At 39.3% G+C, this 27142-nt stretch overlaps 1 protein-coding gene across 2 annotated transcripts in view; it reads left to right on the forward strand.

Annotated features, from left to right (window-relative positions):
- LOC129453708 (solute carrier family 12 member 6) overlaps window positions 1-26888 on the forward strand; it is a 30705-nt gene extending 3817 nt beyond the window's left edge. For both annotated transcript variants that reach the window (XM_055218049.2, XM_055218056.2), the window contains exons 3-25: window positions 1460-1548; window positions 1968-2096; window positions 2359-2505; window positions 4476-4530; window positions 5274-5404; window positions 5621-5862; window positions 6231-6523; window positions 6607-6768; window positions 7499-7597; window positions 13598-13655; window positions 13763-13937; window positions 14106-14224; window positions 14603-14701; window positions 14892-15011; window positions 16082-16186; window positions 16338-16506; window positions 16592-16787; window positions 18300-18469; window positions 18552-18683; window positions 18771-18878; window positions 23822-24042; window positions 24163-24296; window positions 25532-26888. In XM_055218049.2, coding sequence (XP_055074024.2) covers window positions 1460-1548; window positions 1968-2096; window positions 2359-2505; window positions 4476-4530; window positions 5274-5404; window positions 5621-5862; window positions 6231-6523; window positions 6607-6768; window positions 7499-7597; window positions 13598-13655; window positions 13763-13937; window positions 14106-14224; window positions 14603-14701; window positions 14892-15011; window positions 16082-16186; window positions 16338-16506; window positions 16592-16787; window positions 18300-18469; window positions 18552-18683; window positions 18771-18878; window positions 23822-24042; window positions 24163-24296; window positions 25532-25623 — 3245 coding nt within the window. In that variant the 3' untranslated portion in view covers window positions 25624-26888. The remainder of the gene's footprint in view (window positions 1-1459; window positions 1549-1967; window positions 2097-2358; window positions 2506-4475; window positions 4531-5273; window positions 5405-5620; window positions 5863-6230; window positions 6524-6606; window positions 6769-7498; window positions 7598-13597; window positions 13656-13762; window positions 13938-14105; window positions 14225-14602; window positions 14702-14891; window positions 15012-16081; window positions 16187-16337; window positions 16507-16591; window positions 16788-18299; window positions 18470-18551; window positions 18684-18770; window positions 18879-23821; window positions 24043-24162; window positions 24297-25531) is intronic.
- Window positions 26889-27142: the final 254 nt, after the last annotated feature.

Genomic DNA, 27142 nt, shown 5'->3' on the forward strand with positions numbered 1-27142 from the left:
TGGTTGAGGAACTGGTAAAGGTGTGGCATTAAGAGATAGGAAGTAGCTCTGCTGAGTTTGTCTGTTTGTGTGTTGGGGAAGTGAAAAGTGTGTCTGCCGTCGGTGTGGTCACCAAACATTTTTAAGAGGGGCGCGGTGTGCAAAGCTACCCTTCATACTGTAATCATAATTATTAACATCAATTAAACATCAAAACCTTTTATATGCCATATTCTTATAGACTACACAGACAGAGAAGTGTTTATGAATGATTTAATTGTATGTTACAAAAAATGTCACGTCTGTGATTGGTTGTAATGAACAACACTACAAAACAGTGAAGTAAAAAGAGACCTTTGATGCAATGTAAGCAGATCTAAATGTACAGTAATGCTGTTATCGACAGTTTTTGTTTTATTACACAGTTTTTCAGCATGAATTAATTCTTTTTAATGTTACTGTCAAATCAGATATTCATGTTAGTTCACTGTGCATTAATAAATGTTAACAGTTACGTATACAAAACTTAATTTTATAAATGTATTAGTAAATGCTGAAAATAACATGAACTAAGATTAATAAATGCTGTAGAAGTACGGATAATTATTAGTTCATTTTAGGTAATGCATTAAGTAATTGTTAAAAAAATACAACCTTATTGCAGGGCTCAGTGCAAATAGTTTTTTATACTGGCCCGGTTAGGCCAGTGGTTCAGGTTTTCACTTACCCTGCCAAAATGTTCACCCAATATCAAAATGTCAGTGTCACATATTTAAAAATAATCATTCAAAAGTCAAATATAATTGTATACATATACAACAGACATGTTCCCAACTTTTCTGCTTTACCTGTAAACAGACAGCAAATTGTGCCAAATATTGTATTGTGTCTTTCGACGTCTTCTACCCAAGTAAATGTCTGCTTCCAAGATGTTAAATAATATACATTGATGAAAATATATTTTAGTGACTGAGGGTCAAGCACTGGCCCGATCGGGCAAGTGACAATACTTTTTACTGGCCTGAACGTCTCTCATGCTTGCCCCTGGCCACCGAGCAGTCCTATTTGTTGAGCTCTGTTATTGTAAATTGTTACCAACATATTTATATAAAATGATTTTAGGAATGCATTTTTGCATCATATTTAACCTCAGAGTCAGCGCACATAATGATTTTGCAGCCCCTCTAGCGATGAATCTATTTAGAAACATTAAGAAATGGACTTTGAACTGTCATCTTTGTACACAGTTAATCCGCCATCGTGCACAATCAAGCACGTAATTAAAGCAGCACAAATCTCAGAAAAGTGAACTGCTCAGATTTTACTCATGAAAAGATGCTTAATTTATTTGAGCCTGCATGCAAAATCCACTTGGCTGAAAAATCCGAGGGGGCACATGCCCGGTTTCAGTGGGCATGAGGTCTCTGAGTGTGGTCATGTGACACATTTAATGTAAAAAAATGTTTTGTTTGTTTGTCAGGTGATGTAAAGCTGTCCAGTGCTTACATCAATAACTCTCATAGTGTGGATGATGATGATTTCTACGACAAGAATTTGGCTCTCTTTGAGGTTCGTTCTTCTTCCTTTCATAAATCTCACTAAAAGCTCAGGCCACATCTCAGCCTAACATGGAAAGAAATAAGCTAAAATAAAATGAAGATTCTTTTTAGGACCATTATGGTTCCTAAAAGTCAGACTTATCTTGATGTGTATAATCTGTGATTCACAAACTTCATAACCTCAAAAGCAGATGGTGGTCACGATTCTGTCTCACATCACAGAGATACGAGTGATATTTACTGATAGTCTGATACTGTATAATAGAGATGCTTCCTGTGTAACATCTTATTATAATTTCACTCACGGATAATAATCGTTATGCACAATATAATTTATCTTTTTATCTTGTGAGCTACAATGAATACATGACTGCAGTCTCATTTCTCACCTGTGATGGACACCACATTTGTTTCTCTCTTCTTCTGTAGGAAGAGATGGACACTCGGCCCAAAGTGTCGTCTCTGCTTAGTCGTCTGGCGAATTACACAAACCTGACACAAGGTGCTAAAGAGCACGAGGAGGCAGAGATCATAGGCGGGAAACGCAAACCCAGCAAGGTAACACGCATAGAGATTTTGTTGGTTTGGTTCAGATGATCATTGAGATGTCAGGTGTGGTCTATTTAGGCAGTAAAATTGAGGATTTTTTTTCAAATTGTAAGGCACCACCACATATGCTTTACAAAAATGTTCCCAGCACAGTGTTGATTATAAACCATTTCTTATAATAACCCACACTTTGTAAGACTCTTACTCATGTAAGTTCAGTGTTGATGTGATGTTTGAGCATTTTGTGAGGATTGGTTGTGTTTGTTCTCAGTCTCCTCAGATGGGCACGTTTATGGGCGTTTATCTGCCGTGTCTTCAGAACATCTTTGGAGTGATTCTCTTCCTCAGATTGACGTGGGTCGTCGGTACGGCTGGAATCCTGCAAGCTTTGTTTATCGTCTTCACGTGCTGCTGTTGTGTGAGTCTCTCGCACACAAATCCTGTTTGTATTTGGTCATCTTCATGTTAGAATCTCTCATAGACCAGCCAATGTTTGGGAAATTTTAAATTTGAACGTTGAACAAATGCTTTTATCTAAAACTCATTACAGTGAGGAAAACTATGACAATGATAATGACTCTGATTTGGAGGTCATAACTCTGATGGTTAAGTTCTGCATCTCTTTCCATTTACAAAAGATACCAAGATAAATATACATACACTGAACAAAATTATAAACATCAGCAAACCGCTCACCCACACACATGTGCCATACACGCTGTCTCCCATCTGCCCTGTAGAGTAAAAACCAGGATTCATATGCTAAGTGAACTCCTCTCCAAAGTGCCAGACGGCATCGAATGCGAGCATTTGCCCACTCAAGTAGGTTACGACGTCAAACTGCAGTCAGGTCGAGACCCCGATGAGGACGACGAGCATGTAGATGAGCTCCCTGAGATGGTTTCTGACAGTTTGTGCAGAATTTCTTTGGTTATGCAAACCGATTGTTGCAGCAGCTTTTCGGGTGGCTAAGCTTAAGACAATCTTGGAGGTGAAGATGCTGGATGTGGAGGTCCTGGACTGGTGTGTTGGGGGCACATGGTCTCTGGTTGTGAGGTTGGATATACTGCCCAATTCTTTGAAACGCCTTTGCAGACGGCTTATGGTGGCATTGTGCTGCGTGATAAACTGCACATTTAAGAGTGGCCTTTTATTGTGGCCAGCCTAAGGCACACCTGTGCAATAATCATGCTGTTTAAGCGGATTATCTCTGCAAAGGAGAAGTGCTCACAAACACAGATTTAGACAGATTTGTGTACTTTTTTTGAGAGAAGTTTTGTGTACATAGAAAATGTCTTATGCTGCATTTACACCAAGCAAGTGATGTCAATGTGAAGATGCGTTGACGCGCGTCTGGAGGTCTTGCAGCGTGAATGAGGAATTTGGCGTGGCACAGAAGACGCGATTCCGCCTCATTCGTGGGTCTAGTTCGCATGGATGACGCGAATTGAGCGCCTGGCGCAGTACGCGCGAATGGTGCTTTTTGTGCATTTTGCGTTTGACGCGAACTTTGGCTGAATTTCGCAGTGCGTTAACCAATCAGGAGCCTGCTTGCTGCTGTGGCGGCAGCCCCGCCCGCTACTGCAACAACCTTAATTATTAAAGCATTCTTTATTGTTTGTATATAAATAAATGTTGATTTTAGTTGGATCTGTTTTTCTGTCTTTATTTTTGCAGTGTTACTGTGATACATGTATAAATTATAATGTTAGGCTAGTAACCTAATAGTCGCATCTACTGGTATGTTAACATCAGGCACCCAGCACTGACTCTGTTTGTACTATTATCCATGCAACAACTCCTTGGCATTTTGACTTACAGAGACCGCTACTAGCCTACAATACAATGCAGGTCTCTTCTTTCTGCCTCTTGGTTGCGTGTGCAAGCAGTGATGACGTCGCCAAGCAGCCCATCTATAGTAAGGTTACCAAATACAAACTGGTAACTCTCTTGATAAATGTACAATCAACGTCAATCATCTATCGTGCAAACAGACAACTGCATAGCACTTGCCCCTCCCACAAGAAGCGGATTTTGCCTCAATCAAATGCTTGCTTTTTCTGCGCGTCTACTTCGCTCTAGACGTGCAAATGCATTCAAACTGTTCAAGCGGCAAACTAGGCGCGGTAGACACAATTTTGACGCCTGAAACGCGCTGGTGTAAACGCAGCATTAGACCTTTGAGTTCAGCTCATGAAAAATGGCGTCAAAAACAAAAGTGTTGCTCTTATAATTTTGTTCTGTGTATGTAAATAACTTCAATGTGTATTTTTGTGTTTGATTTGCACCCATAATTATTATCTTAAGATCAGTTCATATTAGTTGATCAATAGTTGTTATTATCATTACTATACTAGTGTGTATAAGCACATGTTTTTGTCTCAACAGACACTGTTAACAGCGATATCTATGAGTGCCATAGCTACTAATGGAGTTGTGCCAGGTAACATTTGAACACTTCACTTTAATAAAGATCAATGCATGCAGTTTTCCGACAGAACTTTCTGATGGATATGTGTATATATACAGTATACAGTACAAGGGTGGCCAAAATGATTGCAACACCTGAAAATATTGACTTTTTTGCCTTCAAATGTCATTTCATAATGATGGTTACTCTGAGCACAACAAATTTCGGACGAAGTGAGTCGTACTGTTTTTGTCCACTTTTAACTTTAATATTTGTTGGGCCCTATGAAATCCGTTTTACTTTTTTCCCAAATTCCGTTTTTATTAACTGAAAATATTAAAAGATCTGTCAGGTGTTCAAATAATTTTGGCCACTACTGTGTACGTCAACATTTGAAGTGGATCAAAACCCTTAATTAAAGTTGTCTTAAAACCAATACCTGTTCTTTTTATTTGGCAACTTTTTTTATCCATTTCAATGCGAATGTGTGTGTGTGTGTGTGTGTGTGTGTGTGTGTGTGTGTGTGTGTGTGTGTGTGTGTGTGTGGTATATAAATTATCCAGCAAAAAGATTCATAAGTTTGTTTCAAAAATGAATGTTTGTTGTTGTTGTTGTATTAATGTGTTTAGATAAAAAATAATTTGTGTCAGGTCTGTTAAATGCAGTTGATGTGATAAATCTGTCTCTTCTGTAGTGTTTCATCTGTAGTCATGTTAACATAGTGACTAACACAAACCTCTCTCTCTCTCTCTCTTTCTCTCTCTCCGCCCATCCAGCGGGAGGGTCGTATTTTATGATCTCCCGTTCTCTGGGTCCGGAGTTTGGGGGGGCCGTGGGTTCATGTTTCTATTTGGGTACGACCTTTGCTGGGTCCATGTACATCCTCGGTGCCATCGAGATTTTACTGGTGCGAGTACTTCATCATCTTCATCATCAGATTTCTATTAGATGCTGTTAGTTACAAATAAAAACACACTTAAAAATCTGAATATTTTTGCATTATACAGCATTCTTATTTATTTTAAGGAAAATGTGCATAAACAGAATATTTTACAATAAGAAGTTTATAGGAAATGAAATGTTATTATATTATGGTTTTTTTATGTATTCCATCTGTTGACAGATGTACATCGTTCCTAAGGCCGCCATCTTTGTTTCGAGCAACCCAGATGACGAGGCGGCGGCCATGTTGAATAACATGCGTGTGTACGGTTCGATCTTCTTAGTGCTGATGTCACTGCTGGTGTTTGTGGGAGTCAAATATGTCAATAAGCTGGCGTCTCTTTTTCTGGCGTGTGTTATCATTTCCATTCTGTCCATCTACACTGGAGCGCTGGTGTCTGCCTTTAGCCCACCAGATTTCCCGTGAGTATCTGCATTTAAATGAGAAAACGCAAGACATGTTTACTTAAAAGGTGCCACGAGTTGACTTGACATGCTGCTTTGCTGATACATTTCCTGTTAAAACAGGAAGTTAGGGCAGGACATATGAAAGAGCTCATAGACATACACAGCACATAGATCTCCTTTTATCAGTTGAATTCTGTGAAGGAGAATTAAATGAATTGTTTATTATCCATTAAGCTGTTTTTTAGGTTAGGAAGACATGGGTATTATGGTTTGATCATCTTTAACCAGTTTGACAAACCCATATCATCACCTAAACACTGTACTCCTGCTAACCATCCCCTGGTCAATGATTGACAGAATCGATCTCTCCGTTTCACTTTTAGTGTTTGTATGTTGGGGAATCGAAGCATCTCTCAGCACGTGATTAATGACAACCGGTGTGCCAAGACCATGCTGATACATCGAGCTCCAGCGTTTAACATCTCTACCAATGACACCATGAACGGCACAGAGACTCAAACCGTTCCCCCGTTCACCGTGGAGAAGGCGACAGATCTGTGGAAACATTTCTGTAACAGCTCAGACATAAACACAGTCTGTAATAATGAATATTTTGTCCAAAATAACTTCACACAGATACAGGGAATCCCTGGACTCGCCAGCGGCGTGATCACAGGTAAACAAACGTGTGTACAGATTGAGTTAGATTTATGTTATCTGTGTATAATCATCACTCTTGTGTATCTGCTGTGTTTGTAGAGAACATATGGAGTTCATACTCCAGTAAAGGTGATGTTTTGGAGCGTGGCCCTCATCCCTCCGCCCACAGACCCACGGTGTCCAATCACTATTCTTATGTGTTCGCTGACATCACAACATCCTTTACGCTGTTGATTGGAATTTTCTTTCCATCTGTGACCGGTAAATCTTTCCTTTCTGTCATTTTATCAATCACTTTATCAGTTTGATAGTGGCACATTAAAGATACTACAATAGCAGTAATGCAGTTTTTTAAATGCATGAAACACCTGAATGATCTTTTACACTTGTCAGCATTTCAAGTGTCATTTGCTGTGTCCGAAAAGTTCCTCATGAGGCTTCGGAGCCATGAAGACAGCTCAGAGAAATGCTTTTGGACAGACTTTAAAGGCAGCGTGTTTGAAATATAAACAGAGAGCGCCTTTGTGAGAACTAATCCCATATTTCAAAACTGCAATACTAATTTCTCGCTAGAAATGCATTTAAAAGGTGTAAAAAGAGAAAATATACATTTATTTACACTAAATTTGTGCTCCAGCCACTTTCTTGGGTGCCATTTTATTTTTTCAAACTCGACCAGGCTCGACCAATCACATTCCCCATACGCACACACGCATAGAATTGTGGGACAAGATCTCAGGAGTCAGGAAGTAAACCTAACATCGGATTCAGACATGCCTTGATGCCTTCCTGCCTTGGAAAGCTGCCGCAGAAGGCAGCAAGTTAGAGTTTTCTGACGCAGCCAATATAACTAACGGCACATGTATGAGATGCTATATCCCACAATGCACTTGATCTTTCACAAACTGAACAGTGAATGAACTGGAAGCTATATTAATTCTGAGTTTAAACAAAAAATGTATTAGATGTTTAAATTGTGTGTGTGTTTCAGGGATCATGGCCGGCTCTAACAGATCTGGAGATTTGAAGGATGCTCAGCGGTCGATTCCTATCGGGACGATTCTCGCCATTCTCACCACGTCTCTCGTCTGTATCCTTACACGCTTATACAGACACTAGGGGTGTCCATGGTTAACCGATTAACCGTTAAAAATTGTTTAGCCGAGTGAAACATTTTGCTCGGTTAAATGGCATCAATGGCGTGCATTGAATTTAGTTGTAATACATTTTTGCACCACCAGAGACCGCCAAAGCGCTCCCAGACATTTGTAATGTCCACAAATAGTAGCAGTTTTCTAATATGAAGCGGGCAAAGAAAAGCACAGTGTGGGAGCACTTTAAAATCGAGAATGACAGGGCAAAATGCAAGTATTGCAATGCAGTGCTTATATACTTCATGTACAACCTAGGGTTGCTGCGGTGACAGAATTTTCCCACCGGTTAATGTATGCAGACGTGCGCATTTTACTTTCACTTTTGAATTACGCAATTGTTTAAATGCAGCGCTTGGGTAAGCTGCATTAAATCGCGTATGAATTTGTGTGCTTATGAATAAACAGCTGGTTTAATTAAGTGTTTGAGTCAATGTGCGCAGGTAATTCTCACAGAACTCGCCAGTTCCAAGCAGAGCAACCGGCTACTCCTCCATAAAGCGCTGCTTGAATGATGGGTTTATTATTTTTCTTGATAAAAAATACAACAAAACTATCTCGCTTATATTAAACATCATATATGTGCATTATAACAAAAACGAGTAAGCACGCAGCTTCTGCTATCGTCTGGTCATTCAGCTCGCCTCGCAAACTCTGACAGAAATAAATGAAATCTGACACCTGCTGCTTTGTGAAGTGACACGCGTTCAGCTCCGCTGTGAATTCAGGCAGCAGACACATTCAGTTATAATTTTTTGCTCTCTCTAAAGAAGCTAAATGATTTAATTACAAGAAAATATCAACACGACGGTGAAAGACGGTGGCGGGGTGGGCAAGTGATCTAACCGGTGAGAGGCTGAAGCACCGGCAATCACCGTTTCACCGACTATCGCGGCAAACCCAGCCAACACCCGGGCATCATAGAGAGGCGGCCGCGGAGCCTGCGAGTATCTTCGCCCAGACTACCATGCACGCGAACGCAAAAGTCAGTGACATACTTAAGCTGCTCTGTGCTTACCACTGCGTTTTATTTCTATAAATTAATTTTGTTTTAAATGTGGTCCAACCAGTTATTAAAGGTGTTAAAAATTAATAACTACCCCTTTCTTGTGTGTCTGTATCCCTGGGTTGCCTTGCGCATAATATGGTTAACCGAGTATTAACCGCTAAGGGTGTCGGTTAACGGTTAATTAAAAACTTGAAAACATGCAGCCCTAACAGACACAAAACGTCTCTATTATATGGGGTTCCCACGGGTCCTTAAAAAAGTTTGTACATGCATATATATATATATATATATATATATATATATATATATATATATATATATATATATATATATATATATATATATATATATATATATATATATATATATATATATATACATGCATAGATACAAGTCATTAAAAGTGCTTGAATCGTTTTTATGCAAGAAGTTTTCTGGAAAAAAATCCATATTATTCCCTGTGTAGTTTAGGATAATATCATAAAAATTCCAGACTTTTTAAGCACACTTGCTAAACTGTTCCCTTTAAACGCTTATATCTTCTGTATGGGAATGTTAATTCATAACAAAATGCTTTTTTGCATAGTTGTGTTTGACACATGAAAACGTCTCGGGTTACGTCTATAACTGTTGTTCCCTGAGAAGGGAATGAGACGCTGCGTCTCCCTTGTCATACGTCCTGCGTCCCTGTAACGCCGTCTTTGGCAATATTTTAGATAGTGATATACTTCCTGGCTCCTGCGTCACCCTGTCTTTGTCATTAAGTCTCACAATTGGTTAAATTTGATACACACATTCAGACGCACTTACCCCTGGAGGCGTCCCCAAAGTGTCACTGCAGTGACGCAGCGTGAGTTCCCACGAAAGATAACTGTAACAATGTATCTTAAAAGAGAACACGATGTAACCTTGCTCTCACTTAAAATGTGTCTCCATATTTAGTCCTTGAATTTGAGGGTATTGGTCCTGGAAAGTCCTTGAAAGGTCCTTGAATTTAAAGTTAACTAAGGTGTGGGAACCCTGTGTGTATGCGGCTCCATGCCTCCACAAACTTCTGAAAACAGAGCGCGAAATCGGATTAATGGTTTTAAGAGTAATTGTGAAACATGCAAGTCTTTTTGAGTTGCTGCGCCTTTCTTCTCAAATGTGTTTGTATAAATCTTATGCATGCCCGCTGTAGCTCAGTCGTCTAACTTCTGAAATTTACCAGGATGAGCATTCTTGCCTTCATGCAGGAGCTGATCCACACGCACGGTGTGCTTCTGATACTGTTGTCATTTTCTAGTTTGTTTCACTAAACCGCATCTCCGCTATTTTAAGGAGTACTGGACATGCACTCAAGGATTTGTTTTAAACTCCTCAAAAAGAATAGAGTTCATTGTAGTGATATATGCAGTATAGTTCTAAAGCCGAAAGTATACTAGGGACGTCCGTGTATGCGCGCCGTCCGCATGACGTCATTTTCGTCATCAGGAGGGTCCGCGGCCGTCCGCGCGGACCGTCCGCGTGCAGCCCAAAATTTGAGACCGTGCGGACAGTGCGCGTACAGTCCGCGTATGACAGCGCATGCGCGTGAAAATATTTAGACAGGACACTCCACTATAAACAATTGTACAAAGGAAATAGACAGCATTTGCACACACACTATCGTTTTTCTTCTTTAACTTTTACTTCTTCCAAGAACAGAAAGCTGTGGAGCATGTTTGTTTGATTCCTGACTTTGTTGTCTTGTTGTTTGTTCTAAACTGTGTTTGCAATGGTGGATCAGTTACTTTTCTTCACCTATCCTAATGTTTTAATGTACTGTAAATGTCTCCAAATCAGTGCTGCCCTGACAGCCTGTTAAGGCGGGCGTACACGGTGCGATTTTTGCTGTCGTAGGAGCTCGCATGCGATTTTTTTTTTCTCGGGACCAAATCGTTCATGCTCGTATGGTCGCGGCTCGCACCGTGTGAGAGGAATTACGAGCCGAGCAGGTTACGAGCACCTTACGACCTCCCGATAATTTTTAAACATGTCAAAAAAATTCGGGAGCTGTCGGTATAATTTCGTAGTGTTGGTGCGGGTGAACGAGACGATCTGGCAAAGCACTTGAAGTTGACCAATCAGAATGTACAAAACACAGAAGAAGAAAGACAAATGTGGCACTGCTACCTCAAATCTGGACGACAACTTTATAGCTGGCTATATGTTTCGCGCACACACACACTCCGGTGACCGGACATCATGACAAATATGACAGGTCCTTTCAGTGACGACCTCTTGATCAGCTTATTTGCCTGAAAAACCTGTCATACGTGTTTTTGTGATGTCCGGTCACAGCTTTGGATGTGTGCGGAAACAGGAGAGAGTGTAGATTAAGCTATAAAACGAGGGCTACTTTTTGATATTAAAACTTTTTTGTTTTACTTTGTAATGCTGTTGATTTTTCTTTACTTGTTAATATGTTTATCATTATTTACAATCTAAACATAAAATAAGCCAACTAAAATATGTAATAAATAAATATAAAAATTATTAGACTCCGTGCAGAGACCACTGGTTTAAACAGTAGGATGGACAAAGAATGTCGCAATTTTGTGTAATCCAAGCTGTGCCAAAGTCGCTGTAGTACAGTTTCATAAATGAATGGATATTAAAAGGGCTGTCGCGACAGAGAATAAAAAAACAACGGAATGTCCATGTTTAATAGGCAATAAGATATGCATTTATTGTTTTACACTTTTTACTCATATAATAAATGCAAAATAAATTGTCAATGAACAAGAGACTATATTAAACATGATAATCATACGCGGAGACGACGTTTTCCAGATTATTATGGAGCTTCTGCTTTAACAAGAGCTTAAACGTTTTTGTTCGGTGTTTTTTACCCATATATATTTTTTTTTTACATATTTTCGACCAAAGGAACACATGATATAGCCCAATGTACGTTGTTATGGTAGCCTAAGCTTGTTCTGAAATGATGAGAATATTTAAATGACTAAAAATGTAGGCTATCTCTGAAACTATTTAAATAATGATTAATTTGTTTTCATACTATATTTGTATTGCTATGTATTAATTTACATAGGCCTACTGAGAAAATGCCATATATTAATATGCAATGCCTTCTGTATGGCATTTATTTTGTACATTTACATGAGCACAAATGCTGCATGCTCACTTTTACTTCAAGACCCCGCATTGACCGAGGGTCCGCGTACATTTGCACTAGACAATGCAAACAAGCCTAGACAATGTGCTTAATATTACATTAAATGATTTTCGTTTTACAAATTAATATTTGGCTGTAGATGTATTGTCTAAATAATTTAATCATAAAGGGAAAGACGTGTTACGTTATCTTACCTTGCGTTTTACCTCAATTGCTCCTCATTCTGCATTTACAAATAAATAAATATGCCCACTGAATTTGTTTTTAAACGTCATATTTATAAAAAAGCAACAATATATGTAACATTAATAATACCAATATAGATATTTACTTGGCACTACAATCATGATATATTAAGAAGATAAAACCGCATATGCGCTAGCAAGAAAAACCACTGCCAGAGAAATTCCTTCACCGCCACAGCACTAGACCTATATTGCAATTTCGGAATGCATAAACAGAAATACAAAAAAACAGAAACAGTTTTCTGCACAAAAGCCAATATCTTTGCCGTATTCTTCTTGTTTTATTTTTTGTACATTCTGCCACTCACAGGTGCGAAATTGCTTATGTCAGAATTCCTCAAGTCCTACATTAAAATCTTGTCGTGTGTGACTGCGTACGAATTATTTTCGCATAAACTCACTCGTGTCGTGTGCGAGAGCTCACGACGTTCCGACCGTCAGAATTCGCACCGTGTACGCCCAGCTTTAGACTAATAATTTGAATAAGAAATCATTTGTATTGCGTATAGTGTCGAACGCGGCCATCCGCGTGTAGCCGCGGAGACTATACTCGGAAAGCTGCGCGGACACGTGCGCGCGCGAGCCGGACGCGGACGCGGAAAAAAAGTATACCCGGGCCTTAACATGCTTTTTAAAGTGTTATTAGAAAATTAAATTGTGTTTTTTAGCATGTAGATCTTGTCGGCTTTATAATTTTAAAAGTAGATCACTACACAGAAAAGTCTGGACACATCTGTTCTACACCCTACTAAAATCAGACAATGTTTACATGCACCCTCATAATGCGATTACATTTGGATTTTGGCAATATTGCGATTATACTTTACCTCATGTAAACACAATAATTCAATAAAAATAATGTGATTAAGCTCATAATGGCAGTAAGTATAATTGTATTAAAACGGGTAGCGTACGGCGCTTTTAATCACAGTATGCAGTCATGTAAACACTTTAATGGCATCTATACCGCACTAACTGAAGTGTGTGCTTTTGTAATGCACCTTAAGCGTGAATTAATTTTAAACTTGACATTAGGAAGCTCTCGCTGTCAGCAGAAACGGCTCAAATAACACCAGAGCAGCATATAAAACGGTTACAGACACTGCCATAATATTTCTGTCTTCATCACAGCACAGAATAATAAAATACATTCATTAATATGTGTTTGTCATTTAACATCAGTAAATAAAAACAGTAGACAGTATATAATGTAAGTTCATTATTGATCAATGTGTGAATAATCAGAAAATAAAGCTGCATGTAAACATCACTGCCATTAAGTCTTTACTTTGATTATTGGAAATAATCACATTATTGGTGTACATGTAAACATAGTCAATGAATAGTGACAGATTCATACCAGACCCATTAAACATCGACTGAACTGAACTGAACTGACTACAGATTGATTGACTGAAACTCTTTAAGACAGCTACAACATATGTGTATGTAAAGATTTCATATGTAAACTTGATGCATGAAGGTTTTATTATTAATAATGATGTTTCCTGAATACTACTGTCAGACCTCAGCTGTGTGCTGTTATTTGGAGCCTGTATTGAAGGAGTTGTGCTTCGGGATAAGTTAGTCTCATCATTCACATCTATGTCTCTCTTTCTACTGTCAGTTCTGCTTCACTTCTTTCTTTCTGTCTTAAGTGTAACGTGGTTTTTCTGTGAACGTCTGTCAGGTTTGGCGATTCTGTAAAAGGAAATCTGGTGGTGGGGACGCTGTCGTGGCCGTCGCCGTGGGTGATCGTGATCGGCTCTTTCTTCTCCACGTGCGGCGCCGGTCTTCAGTCACTGACAGGAGCTCCACGTCTGCTGCAGGCCATCGCTAAAGACAACATCATTCCTTTCCTGCGGGTGAGACAACCTGAATCAGAGATGAAACAAGTTTACATGATCTCTGGTTCATGTTTGTGATCTGAACATCAGCGTACATACGCTAACAACACACCATACAAACCTCTGAAGATAAAGTAGAGAAAGAAGTGTATTGTTGTAGTTCATTGTTAAGTGTTTGTATCGCAGGTGTTCGGTCACGGTAAAGCCAATGGAGAACCGACCTGGGCTCTGTTACTCACAGCTGTACTGGCTGAACTGGGAATTCTCATCGCTTCGTTGGATTTGGTCGCTCCGATACTCTCCATGTAAGACCACTAGAGTCAATCATTGTGTCAATAATGCATTTTTTTAAGGAGACAGTTGCTGTTATGGTGAACTTTATTGATTGCACTAATTCAATCCCATAATGCATCGCAATGTAACGAGTGTACAACTGATCAAATCTTAGTGACTAGCTGCTACCCCATCAATGGGAGGCACGTACCAAATGAACTCTCGCGTCTCAACACAAGATGGCACCCGCAGCGTTTCCGGCACATTTTCGTTTTCATTCACTCATTCAAGTGAACTTTATTAGTGAACTAATGTAGAGGTTAGGGGGCAATTTTGGACACAGTTGATGTACGATACTGCATACATGGGACATGTTGTCACGAATCGTAAGTGTTTCTCTCTGGCTGTAGGTTTTTCTTGATGTGTTACCTGTTTGTGAATTTGGCCTGTGCACTGCAGACGCTCCTCAGAACTCCAAACTGGAGACCTCGGTTTTCATATTACCACTGGTAAAACGCACACACACACACACACACAGACACACAGACACACACACAGACACTTTATAGTGAATATCAATGTATCTCTTCTAGTTACATTCTGATATAAAATATTGAAATGTCAACAACTTTATTACTTTATAACTTTTATCTTTCTGTGGACATGGTGGAGATTGTCAACTCTTCCTTTTGATTTCAGGACGTTGTCATTTTTAGGAATGATTATCTGTCTGGCTCTTATGTTCATATCATCGTGGTACTATGCGATCGTTGCCATGGTGATTGCCGGAATGATCTACAAGTACATCGAGTATCATGGGTATGTTGCATGGGACCGTCCTGAATGCTGTAGTGTGTCTGTTGTTCATATGAGTACTAAGCCCTATTTGGACGGGATTAGTTTTACAGGGGGACCTCTCAGAGGTCCTCTGTGTTTTTAATCCCGTCCGAATAGGCCATGTCTGTGTTTTTCTCTGACGACCTCCGTAAGAATTCCAGAGCAATTTCCCTACTGTTTTTCACCAAACTCGGAGGTCCTCTGAGAAATTTAATCCCGTCCGGATGCAAATGTCTGTGTTTGCCCGCAATATCTTTTGAAAACGCTGTTTTTGTCATGTTTTGGTCTGCCGTAAGGTCGTACAAACGCGTATATATTGTACTTTCTGAGTCCCATTCATTCAGATATGAATGTCTTTTTTTACTTTCCGCGAAATAAAACAATTAAACCAAGACGAGCTGAATATCAAACACTGTTAAGACTAAACACTGTAAGGTCAGTATAAGGTAATCTCAACCTTATTTTGTATTTTGTACCGGAATGGTAATGTTAATTAATAAAGATAATAAATTGTTATTAATCATTATTTCTTCATTTCTTTGGGTTTATTATAAGCAGCCAGTTATAAAAACACGTATATTTTAGTAGGATTTGTATAAGTTCTTTTGATTTGTTAAAATTAAATGAATAAATGACATGTTCTGTAATAATTTTATATTTAAAGCATAATATCAAACATTATAAACACGCGTGTCCAGAGCACGTGATCTTCTGCAACGCCCAAACGCATGAAACAGACACTCCCATTTCTGGAATAGCCTGAGAATTTTAATCCTGTCCGAATCGGTACATAAAATCACAGATGTCGTGGAGGACACGTTGAAACTCAAACGTCATTTGGAAAACTAATCCCGTCCGAATAATGCTATAGATTATTACAGAGTCTTTTTAAAGTAGTCGCATCACAGCGCCGCCATGTTTGCAACGCCTTTACATCTTGTTATAACATTACGTGTCATATGTACGCATGCGCAAAAAGGCCCTCAATCAGATGAGAGATGTTCTTCAGTATTGTGTGTGTGTGTGTGTGTGTGTGTGTTTGTGTGTTTTAGAGCAGAGAAGGAGTGGGGTGATGGCATCAGAGGTCTCTCTCTTAGTGCGGCACGATTCGCTCTGCTGAGACTGGAGGAAGGACCACCACACACAAAAAACTGGAGGTACACACACACATACACTGTGTTTATGTGTGTGTCTATTTGTGTTTGTGTTTTTCATCAACTTTCCAACAGTTTCAAACCTTATGCTTTTGCATAGTTGTGCACTTTCACATGCTCTTGTTGGTGTGTTTAACTGTTTTTTTCCTCACAGGCCTCAGCTGCTGGTTCTTCTGAAGCTGGACGAGGACGCTCATGTTAAATCTCCACGCTTGTTGACGTTTGCCTGTCAGCTGAAAGCGGGAAAAGGTTTAACCATTGTGGGAACGGTCATACCGGGAAACTTCCTGCAGACGTATGGCGAGGCTCTCGCTGCTGAGCAGGTCTGTTATTTATTTTTCTTACAGTGATAGTAGCTAACAACTATCATGTATACGTACATCTAGTCTCTATCTGTCTCTCTTTCAGACTTTGAGGCATTTAATGGAGAAGGAGCGTGTAAAGGGTTTTGTTCAGTGCATCGTGGCACAGAAGCCTCGTGAGGGCATCAGTCACATGATTCAGTCCAGTGGTTTGGGTGGCATGCGTCACAACACTGTGGTCATGGGCTGGCCACAGGCCTGGAGACAAAGTGAAGATCCACAGAGCTGGAAAACCTTTATCAGTGAGTACGGTGACAAATCGGGGAATTTTCAAGGCTGGAAACTTTACATGGGAATGTATGGAAATGAACGGGAAATAATGAGAATTAACGTGAATCAATGGGAATAAACTGAGAATTTGAAAGATTTACCGAGTTGCCTTTAAATGGACACTCCACTTTTTTTTAAATATGCTAATTTTCCAGCTCCCCTAGAGTTAAACATTTGATTTTTACAATTTTTACCCTGCTATTAAAAGTTAGTAAGGGGACTATTTTCGATTGTGAAATATCATTGTGCCTCCTGCAGCCATGTTACGACAGCAAAGTCCTTGATTATTACGCCAGAATGAGAGTGTAGTTCATAGCCAAAGCGGCCTAGAAAATCACAACTTTTAATTTTCTGTCGGTCTTAGCACATAATGTAACTACAGAAGAGTCAAGTTTTAAATAGAAAAAAAATTAAAACTCTTTGGCTATTTTTTATTGCAATGCTAATGGTCTAATCAGATTCAATGGATTGTGCTAAGCTATGCTAAAAGTGGTAGCGCCAGACCCAGAGTTCGGCTGAATGGATTGCAAAACGGTAAAAATCAAATGTTTAACTCTAGGGGAGCTGGAAAATGACTTTAACAGGGAACTTAAATGTAGTAAAAAAATCTTGAAGAATAATTTTGTTTAAAACAAGATGTAATGTAATTTCAGTAGAAATTATTAATATTAGAATGATTTCTTAAGGATCAAATAAATCCAGTTTTGATAAGCGTAAGTTTCAGGATTCTTCAAACTTTGCGTGCATGTCTGCTTATGACCAAACTAAATGTTTATTCATGTTTTTATATAATGTAGTTATATAAATTTCCCATAATTCCCATAAATTCCTGTTAAGTTTCCAATTTAGAATATAACCAAAATTCCACAGATTAAGTTTCTAGCAACTGACCACAAACTTTCCATTCCTTAAGTGAGTGACTGTGATTGTTTATAATCTTTAATTTAATGACCAGAGGATGTAAAGATCTATGAAAGTACTTGAAACCTTTAGGGGGTGTGCACACCAAAACTTTTATGCCCACGGCTGGCACATGTTTTTCAAATAAGCCAGCAGCTAGCGGTTTTCTTCCACGCATTTTTTCCCACGCTCAGCTATTCAACTTTGGGTGAAAAGCTCCACTCGTCAATGTCAGTTCTCACGCGGCTGTCCAATCACAGTGGAGGAGGGGCGGGACATTACCACAGCAACCAACCGTCTCACAGCTGACAGATCAGAGCTACCAAAGCACTCGGCATTCGGCATTGTCGAGGCGTTTTCAGCCGCATTTAAAAGTTTTGCTGTGCACAACCCATAACTCATAAATCAGTCCCTACTCAAGCACCTGTGCCACTACGTCCTCTTTATTAAAGGTGTGACATGTCTACATGTGGCGGTGTTATGACGTTGTGTGACTTCAGATTGATTTGTAGAGTTTTAGTAGGAGGTTTCTTGAAAAGATTCAGTCTGTTTTAAACAAACATTTCTGTGTCGTTCCTCTACAGATACGGTACGAGTCACTACGACGGCCCATTTGGCTCTGTTGGTACCCAAAAACATCTCGCTGTTTCCAAGCAACAATGAGGTGTTCACGGAGGGTTACATTGACGTGTGGTGGATCGTCCATGATGGTGGCATGCTAATGCTGTTGCCCTTCTTGCTCAAACAACACAAGGTGCGTAACGTTGTTGTGCGATACTCTCCTTCAGTCCGTCCTGTTACAGCGGTCCGTTAACTAATGTCGTGGCGTGTCTCAGGTCTGGCGTAAGTGTAGCATGCGTATCTTCACGGTGGCTCAAATGGAGGACAACTCGATTCAAATGAAGAAGGACCTGGCCACTTTCCTCTATCATCTGCGTATAGATGCTGAAGTGGAGGTGGTTGAGATGGTAAGCATCTGATTCTAGCAATGCACGTATACTTGCTTTGAGTGTAAATGTATTTTCCTCAGTGTGTCTGACTGTAAATCTCTTCAGCATGACAGTGATATCAGTGCATACACATATGAGAGGACACTGATGATGGAACAAAGATCTCAAATGCTTCGTCAGATGCGTCTGTCCAAATCAGACCGTGAGAAAGAGGTGAGTGATGCCAGAGAGAGAGAGAGACGTGATGCTGTTGATATAACAGAGATCAACTTCAGGACCTCATGTGACCTCATGTGTTTATCTAAAGCGAAAACGCTGGAGTTTGGATGATGTGAGTTCAAATCTTCAGTAGTTCCTGCTGCTTAGTTCAGAAACATCCAGCACTGTTGTTGTGTTAGAGAGAAATAAAGTTTGGGTATTTTTGTGAGTAGTTTCTAAAAGCAAAGAATTAGGCTGAATTTACACTGCAAATCTTGATGCCCAAATTCCGATTTGTTACCTGTATCTGATTTTTACATAATTTATTTTTTAAAGTGACTATCGGCATTTACACTAAACACTTGACAAAACAATTCAAGGTAGACATACTGACCCAGAACAGCTTAAACCACAGAGGAAGTAAAATGTCAAGATATGCAATGCACAGTAAAGTTGCAAGCAGCAATTACGGGGTCAAGCCCATCAAGGACACAAATGGACAAAAAGATAAGTTTGGGAAAGCAGTTTAAAACAAAGTCATGATTTTAAACTGACGATTTCCAAAGATATAAGTTAACTGTGATTACTAAGTGTCGTGTTAGTACGCATGAGTTTGGCGAAAATACAGCCTTAAGGCCGCTTTTGCACACTCTGTGTAAAATTTGTTGATGTGGTATAGGACAATGGATTGACTTCCATAACTTTTTGTCCTGAGTGCATCTGGATCGGTGGTCACAACCCTGTTTCTGGAGATCTACCCTCCTGCTTCTTTAGATCCAACCCTGCTTCAGCACACCTGCCACCAATTTTTGGATAGCCATGAAATGCATGATTGGCAGGTTCAGGTGTGTTTGATGAGGGTTGGAGGTGAACTCTGCAGGAAAAGTAGATCTCCAGGAAGAGGGTTGCCGTGTGTCTCAATCAGCTCCCTTGTTCAGTAGTCAGGGCACTGATCAGGGAGTCGGCCATTTTAAGGGCTGTCTCAATCGCAAAATCCGTTCAGTGCACTGGAACGTTCGTTCCCTAAAAATTCCCACAATGCAACGCAAAACCAGTAAGCATTAATGGTCCCTATGTTCCCTAACCGGAAATCACGTGACCTTTTCTGAAGCTCGCCAACCGAACATCACGTGATCCAACTCAATAAACTTTATGAAATGTTACAGAACTTTTATAAAGACAAACGTTTGTTTTAGTTGTAAATATAAACACACATTGCTACACAGTAAGGGACCACAATCTGCTCAATATTTAAAATAATAATATTTATTTAAAATTGTAAATATATTTATTAAATTTAAAATGTAATTATATACCTCCAATTTTATGCACAGATATGTAAGAGAATAATGACAGCATTTTGCACAATGTACTGTTTTTAAAATTAAGTCAGAGAGATGTTGGTTTTGCCGGTTGTTGATGAGTAACAGCTGTGAGTGATTACAACGCGCTTAAGCAGCCACGTGACAGAAAAATAAGTGAACATCGTCCCAATGTGAAGTGAGCTAGGGTCCTTACCAGTGCCCGAACCTGTGTACACGATATACTGATTCACGACCTCGGGAGCTAGAAAACGAATTGAGACACACGGTTGGTGATCATCATAGATGCTACATACCATGTTCATGCAAATCGGACAAAAACTGTAGGAGAAATGCGAAAAAGAAGTTTTTTCAAATATTTTAAAATGGCTGACCAAAAAAACATATTTTTTTTAGTATTGTTTGACTTAAAGGGCCATTTCATTGATAGGAACATTAATCTTTGTTAAAAGTGGGTCATATTTGCAGTCGAATTGTAACATAAATGTAGAATTTTGTGCCTATTTGACCGAGAAAAGACAGAATGTGACTTTAGGGCACATTTGTATGAAAAACTACAACTCCATCAATGCACAGCTCTGCAAGCCACTCCCATTAATCGGAACACGGCTCAGATATGATATTGTGTACATAAATGCCACGTTAGTAAAACAAAGAAAATAGCCACCACCACTGTGTCTGACAGACACCAATCATGACTTACTTTTAAACGTGATGTTACATTGTGTTACACACAATAACACTCTGGTCTGGTGTGTAGCAAAGTCTTATTCAAACAGTAACGTGAGGTGTCAGATCCGCAGTACAAATGTCTTTCCAAGTACTTATAAAAGGGTATGCATATTAAATGTTTATTTAGTTTTACCAATTTTCATTTTGTCTATTGTTTACTGTAATTACATCTGTGTATTATCAGCCTCATTGCTTTCCATAGACATATAAAACACCGCTCAGATATCCTATTGTGTACATAAATGCCACCTTAGTATAACAAAGAAAATAGAAACACTCACTTTAGTCAGACGTCCGTTTATCCCTGCATCCTCCACACAAACGCGTCCCCTGCACAATATCTCCACAGACGCGCTGCCTCAGCTTTGTGCTCGTAAGCCGAAACACGTCTTTGTTTCTGGGCGTATGCTTATTTCATTCACAAAACAAACGTTTATATCCTTATCTGATGGAAAAATCGCGAGTCCGTCCAAGCTCATATACTCCACAGCGCGTTTGCTCGTAAGCCGAAACACGTCTGTGAAATAAACACATCCAAACGCGCGCAAAGTTGCTCTCTTGCCTGGAAACATTCACCAAACAAACGCCCATATCCTTATCTGATGCAGAAATGTTATAAAGAAGGCACACAGCGAGAGTACAGGCAGTAGTCTGTCCAAGCTTCTCTACGCAGCAGAGGCCGATGGTTGCTACATCTTCCACGGGCTCCTCTACCCAGCCGACGCCCAGGCTCCAGCTTCTCCTCGGGCTTCTGTTCCTTCATCTGTCTCAGCTCTTTGCTGTATTGTGGCTCATAAAGGTGCAATGAACAGCAGATTAGAGCATCACGCTTGCAAAATCACCCTCTTCTATATCATATTGATTAACTTCGCTGTTATTGTAACACAAAGTCTGGCTCGCTCCACAACTTCTGTTTAACTTAGCTTAGCATAAAGATGGCGGCTGATCGTTTTTTTCGTCCATGTTCGTATATTTTCGTAAGTCCCACCCACTGATCTGTAATAGGTCTTTAGCATAGCCCCCACTTTGGTAAAATGAGGAATGAGTGTCTGTAGTCTTTCACCTTCAACAGAGATATAGCATTTCCTTCTTGTAATGACGCAAAATGATGATTTTTACATAATTGAAAGAAGGAAGTGCCTCACTGAAATCAGTATTTCTCCATCTCAGGAGAAACTGAGGGAATAATGCACGACCATTCAAAAACATGACTGGGGTTCTAACGATACAAAGCTTAATGCAAATGGGTGAAGTTTCCCTTTAAGATGCGTCAAACAATCCACCAAGACCACTCTCATGATTTTAAGCTTATATTTGTAGTGGATAGAAGCAAAAATGGCAATTTTTCACATCTCAAAACCACTAGGTAGCGCTGTGATGAAACTGTGCAAGCACCCTCACTGTACATTCACACGGGGCGAAAGCCTGTCTGAAGCGTGGCCAACAGCCAATCACAGTGGCCGCAACCTATGCTCCAGTCTTCCATAAACGTAATTGGCTGGCTCTGCCTAGGTAATTCAAGCACGCGTTGCTGCTTGAAAAGTTGAGAAATGTTCAACTTCTGCCGCGAGCAACGGCACTGACGCGGCGCTGACGGATCCACAATTCAGTTCAGCAATGCAAGAACAGCCTTAAATAAGTTTTTGTGAACTCTACTTTAAATTCGTTGACGCGGTATACAACAGCGGCTTGGCCAATCGACACATATTCTTAAAAAAAATTTCCCTCTAGATACTGCATACAGCTTTTGATGCAAATTGGACAAAAACTCTGTTTGTGGTGCTAGAGGGTTTGACGTAGAGACTCTGTATCTGTGTGCTAAATTTCATTATTTTCCTACGTACGCTTCTATGGGCTGCTATAGACGCAATGGCAGAAGAATAAGAAGCAGCAACAGAATAATAAAAAAACCTAACAATTACAGTAAGGGTCTTCGTCTCTCCAGGGCTTGACCCCTAATGATTATACAACATTAATAGAGCTTTATTTCTGAAACAAGACATAAAACTTCAACATTACTCCATTAAGTAGAGCAGTTGTCCTCCATTGCGCTGCTAAGAAGAGTCATGTGATCACGGGTGGTGTCCACCTGAGTGGACGTCATTTGCCAGTGTCGCTTTTCAAAGACGTGCGACACTTCTTGAGATGGGCTGCGGCTAAAAGGGATACAGCTACGGCCAAATCTGTTTTTATCCTGATCCACACCCTAAACCCAACGGGGTGGTTTCCCAGACAGGGATTATCTTGAGCCAGGACTAGGCCTTAGTTTAATCAGGAAACATAACTAGTTTTACCAAACATGCCTTACTACAAACATTACTTTTGTGCATTTTGAAGCAAAACAAAGGGCACTGATGTATTTTAAGATATGTCAGTGCAAGTTGTTTTCAGTTTGGACAGCTCATTTATTTTAGTCTAGGACTAGTCTAATCCCTGTCCGGGAAACCACCCCAACATTTCATGGGATTGAAGCCGTAGCTGTATTCTATTTAGACAGAACCGCTGTTTTTCATCCTAATCCTACCCCTAAAGGGCTCGTTATAGTTGTGCATAGGTCCTACGGCGTAGGTTCCGCGTTGGTTTTCATTTATACTTGTGCGTCGTTGTCCGTGTCAACGTGCAAACACACTCGCAGACCGCGTGTAACCACAGTAGCAGCGTGACCGTCAAAGAAGAAGAAGCTTGGCAAGTTAACCCTCAAACGAAGAAGAAACAGCAACCGTAATCGTAATTGAGTCACTTCAAACATGCAATGTAAATGCAGCTTTAGTACACCTGTAGCGCTTTTAGGCTTTTTCTTAGATCATTTTTCCTCAACTCACAAAGATGATTTAAGTGGCAGGATTCCAATGTTTACTGATCCAGTAGATGTCTTCATGTTATTTGTTACGGTGTCCTCTGCAGGCACAACTGGTTAAAGACAGGAACTCAATGCTTCGACTGACCAGCATCGGCTCGGATGATGACGATGAAACCGACGGAGCCGAGAAGAGCGCAGAACACCGGCGCGTTCACATGACCTGGACTAAAGAGAAAGCTCTTCAGATGATAACCAACACACAAACCAACGCCGCTTCATGCTGCAGCACGCCGGAGGGCTTTAGAGACATGCTGAACATTCGACCGTGAGTTATACATCCATCTGATTCGATAAACCGCAACATAATAAACCTGTAAATATGACAGCTGGTTTGTCCTCGCAGAAGTATAGGATGGGATTTATTTGTGACGTTCATGTTTTACAGAGATCATTCAAACGTTCGGCGCATGCACACAGCTGTTAAACTCAATGAGGTTATCGTCAATAAATCCCACGATGCTCGGCTGGTCCTCCTCAACATGCCCGGACCGCCCAGGAACCCGGAAGGAGATGAGAACTATATCCTTTTACACTGAATTGATTTAAGGACACGTTAGTTATAAACTAGAATAATGAGAATTACGATCTTTTTCGTTTCAAATAAAGATCATGATTCTCCCGCGATTCTCAATGCCAACTAAACAAAATAACATCATTTACTAAAGGTTCTGCCAAAAGCACAATGAACACGAGCTTCATCTGCGTATTAACACGTTGTTTAAACGAGTGAACCAATGAGCAATTGTCATTACAGTCCACTGTTTAAAAATCTAGTGTTTATAGTAAAAAATGTTTTCCTGTGGTTATGATCGAACAGGGCTAGTCAACTGGTGGCTCGTGGTCTTCTTCGACTACACCGCATGTGACATATTTCAGTGGGTTCCAATTAAAACACTGTGTATGTGGTGAAAATTATTAATCCTTTTATGTTTAACACTTAAATCCTTTAAAACGATTAATTACTGATATGTAAATCATTAAGTATAAATATATTAGTAGATGAAAGGCTAATGCGCTGAAATGAGCTTCTCTCCCATATTGACACGGATTTACTATTAAACTGAAATTTCATTACGACTGCCACTAGGGGGCGAACTTCGACCGTCGTGTCCGAATGTAGTGTACAATGGAAAGACGGTTTAGCCTATAAAATATTAAAAAAGAAAACATGAAGTGCAATTTAAGTCATTAGGACAAGAGTGGCTATATGTTGTAAATACTTGAAATAAAACAATTTATGAAAGTTAAAGAGTTATAGACAAAAAAAGTTTAAGAGCTCTGCATTACAAAAAACACTTGTACTTTTTTGTGCATTGTCCATAGTTGAATTATTAACATTTGGCTCTTGCAATGTTAAACTGCAATTGTTTAAAAAAAGTTTTTAGTAATAAAAAGGCAAAATACTGGATTTAAGATGTATGCATCTTTTTTGAAAATGTATGTTTTTTAATGTATAACAAAAAGTAACATAAACAACATACGTTATAACATATATAATAATATATAATATGTAAAAATAAAAATATATACAAGGTAAAAATAGGGGTAAAGGTCTGGTCCGCGTCACATAGACCCCTGCTGTAGAGGTCCATAATTTAAAAAAAACAATAATTTCCTCTAGGAAATAATAAATGATTAGTACAATTATTAGTAAGATTGACCTCTGCCTGATTTTAAATAATGACATATTCATCATTTTAAACGCATATGTTTTATGTAAAGTGATTATATTTTTTAACTCAGAGTTTTCACAGATATGGAGTTTCTGGAAGTCCTAACTGAGGGGCTGGAACGCGTCCTATTGGTCAGGGGTGGAGGAAGTGAGGTCATCACCATTTACTCCTGATATCCAGTGAGATCCGCTGACATATAAGAGTATTAAAAAGGGAGTGGCCAATTACATTTTCTTTCCTTTATGGTTGACTCATGTTTTTATGATTATCATTGACTGTCTACAGCTAGTCTGTTCTTTTAGGTTAGTTTGTGAAATCTACCACTCTGACCAAAAGCAGTGTTTGATTTTCAATATTTGGCAATATGTGTGTTAGTATATATGAGCACTTATGTTCTTGTGTGTCATGAATGTAGAAGTGTGACGGTCATGATGTCACACGTGTATGTGATGAACTGGACCAGCGGTTAGCACAGCGATGGATTACAGCGCTGGTGTGTTGCACAGACTGACTCAGGGCTAAAGGACTGTTTGTAATGCAGGACCTTTGTGTGTGTGTGTGTGTGTGCGTGCGTGTGTGTGTTTACAGAACAGTGCTGTTTAAGGTTGAATAGTGTGTTAAGAGGATTAGTTCACTCCAAAATTAACATTTAATGAATCTTATGCCACTCCAGATTAAACTCTGATCCTTGCATATCAACGCTTTGTATGAGAAAGACATAATGTCATTATTCACTGTAACTTTGCATAATTTAGGTTTGTTTGTTTCTCATCATTTTTCTCATAAGATTTGAAATCTAGTTGATGAATCATTGGGATGATGTTTGTAGTGTATGGCAATTGAGGTCATTGTTCAATAATAACCTGACTAATAATATCAATAACAAACTTCATGTCTGAGCTCATTGACAATAAGTGACATTGATTCTTGCAGTGCACATGAAGATTATATTGTGTTTCACAGAAAGATGAACTAATACTGGAATGACACGAGGAAATGTTTCTTTAAATGATGTTGCTTGCGCGTATGTGTGTGTATGCGATTCATCTTGTTTCATATACTGTACTGTATGTTCTGCATGAAGAATTTGATTGTAAATCAGCGGGGTCTGATAATATCATAGCAATACATTTAAAGGCTGTGTTACGTTCAGTCTGTTTAAGACCAATAATTCATTGCTCTGATGTGTTTAATTGTTTTTCTCTGCAGTGCTCCTCCTTTCTCAAACGATTGTAGTTTTAGGCTTTGCCTTGTTTATATGAGTTCTAAGTCAAATGTAGTGGAGGATATAATGTTTTATTTTTAGCACAAATTGCTTGTATGTCTATGTGCAGGGATTGCTGTTCATTTCCTAAAAACTATTTGTTTTCATGTTGGACATCTCAAGTGTCATCTGCTGTTTTTATCACAAATAAAACGAAGGTAAATCTCGTTTAAACGTAATTGTATTTTTGTGTTTCTTGTAAAAATAATTATTTGGGGTTTTCCATAGATTAATTTCAAGTAGCACTTGATCATTTCTACAGTCAGATGCTGAAAAATAGCAGAAGACCTTTTATGTTTGACATTTTACATAAATCAAATGACAGAAACCAGTGAACAACATAAAGTAAAATAGTGTAAATTGACCTTTAAATGTTTTATCGGTCATAACTGGCTATAAAAGTAATGTTGGTCTATTTCTGTCTACAG

The sequence above is a fragment of the Misgurnus anguillicaudatus genome, chromosome 21 (assembly GCF_027580225.2).
Source record: "Misgurnus anguillicaudatus chromosome 21, ASM2758022v2, whole genome shotgun sequence".
In the NCBI taxonomy this organism is placed as follows: domain Eukaryota; kingdom Metazoa; phylum Chordata; class Actinopteri; order Cypriniformes; family Cobitidae; genus Misgurnus; species Misgurnus anguillicaudatus.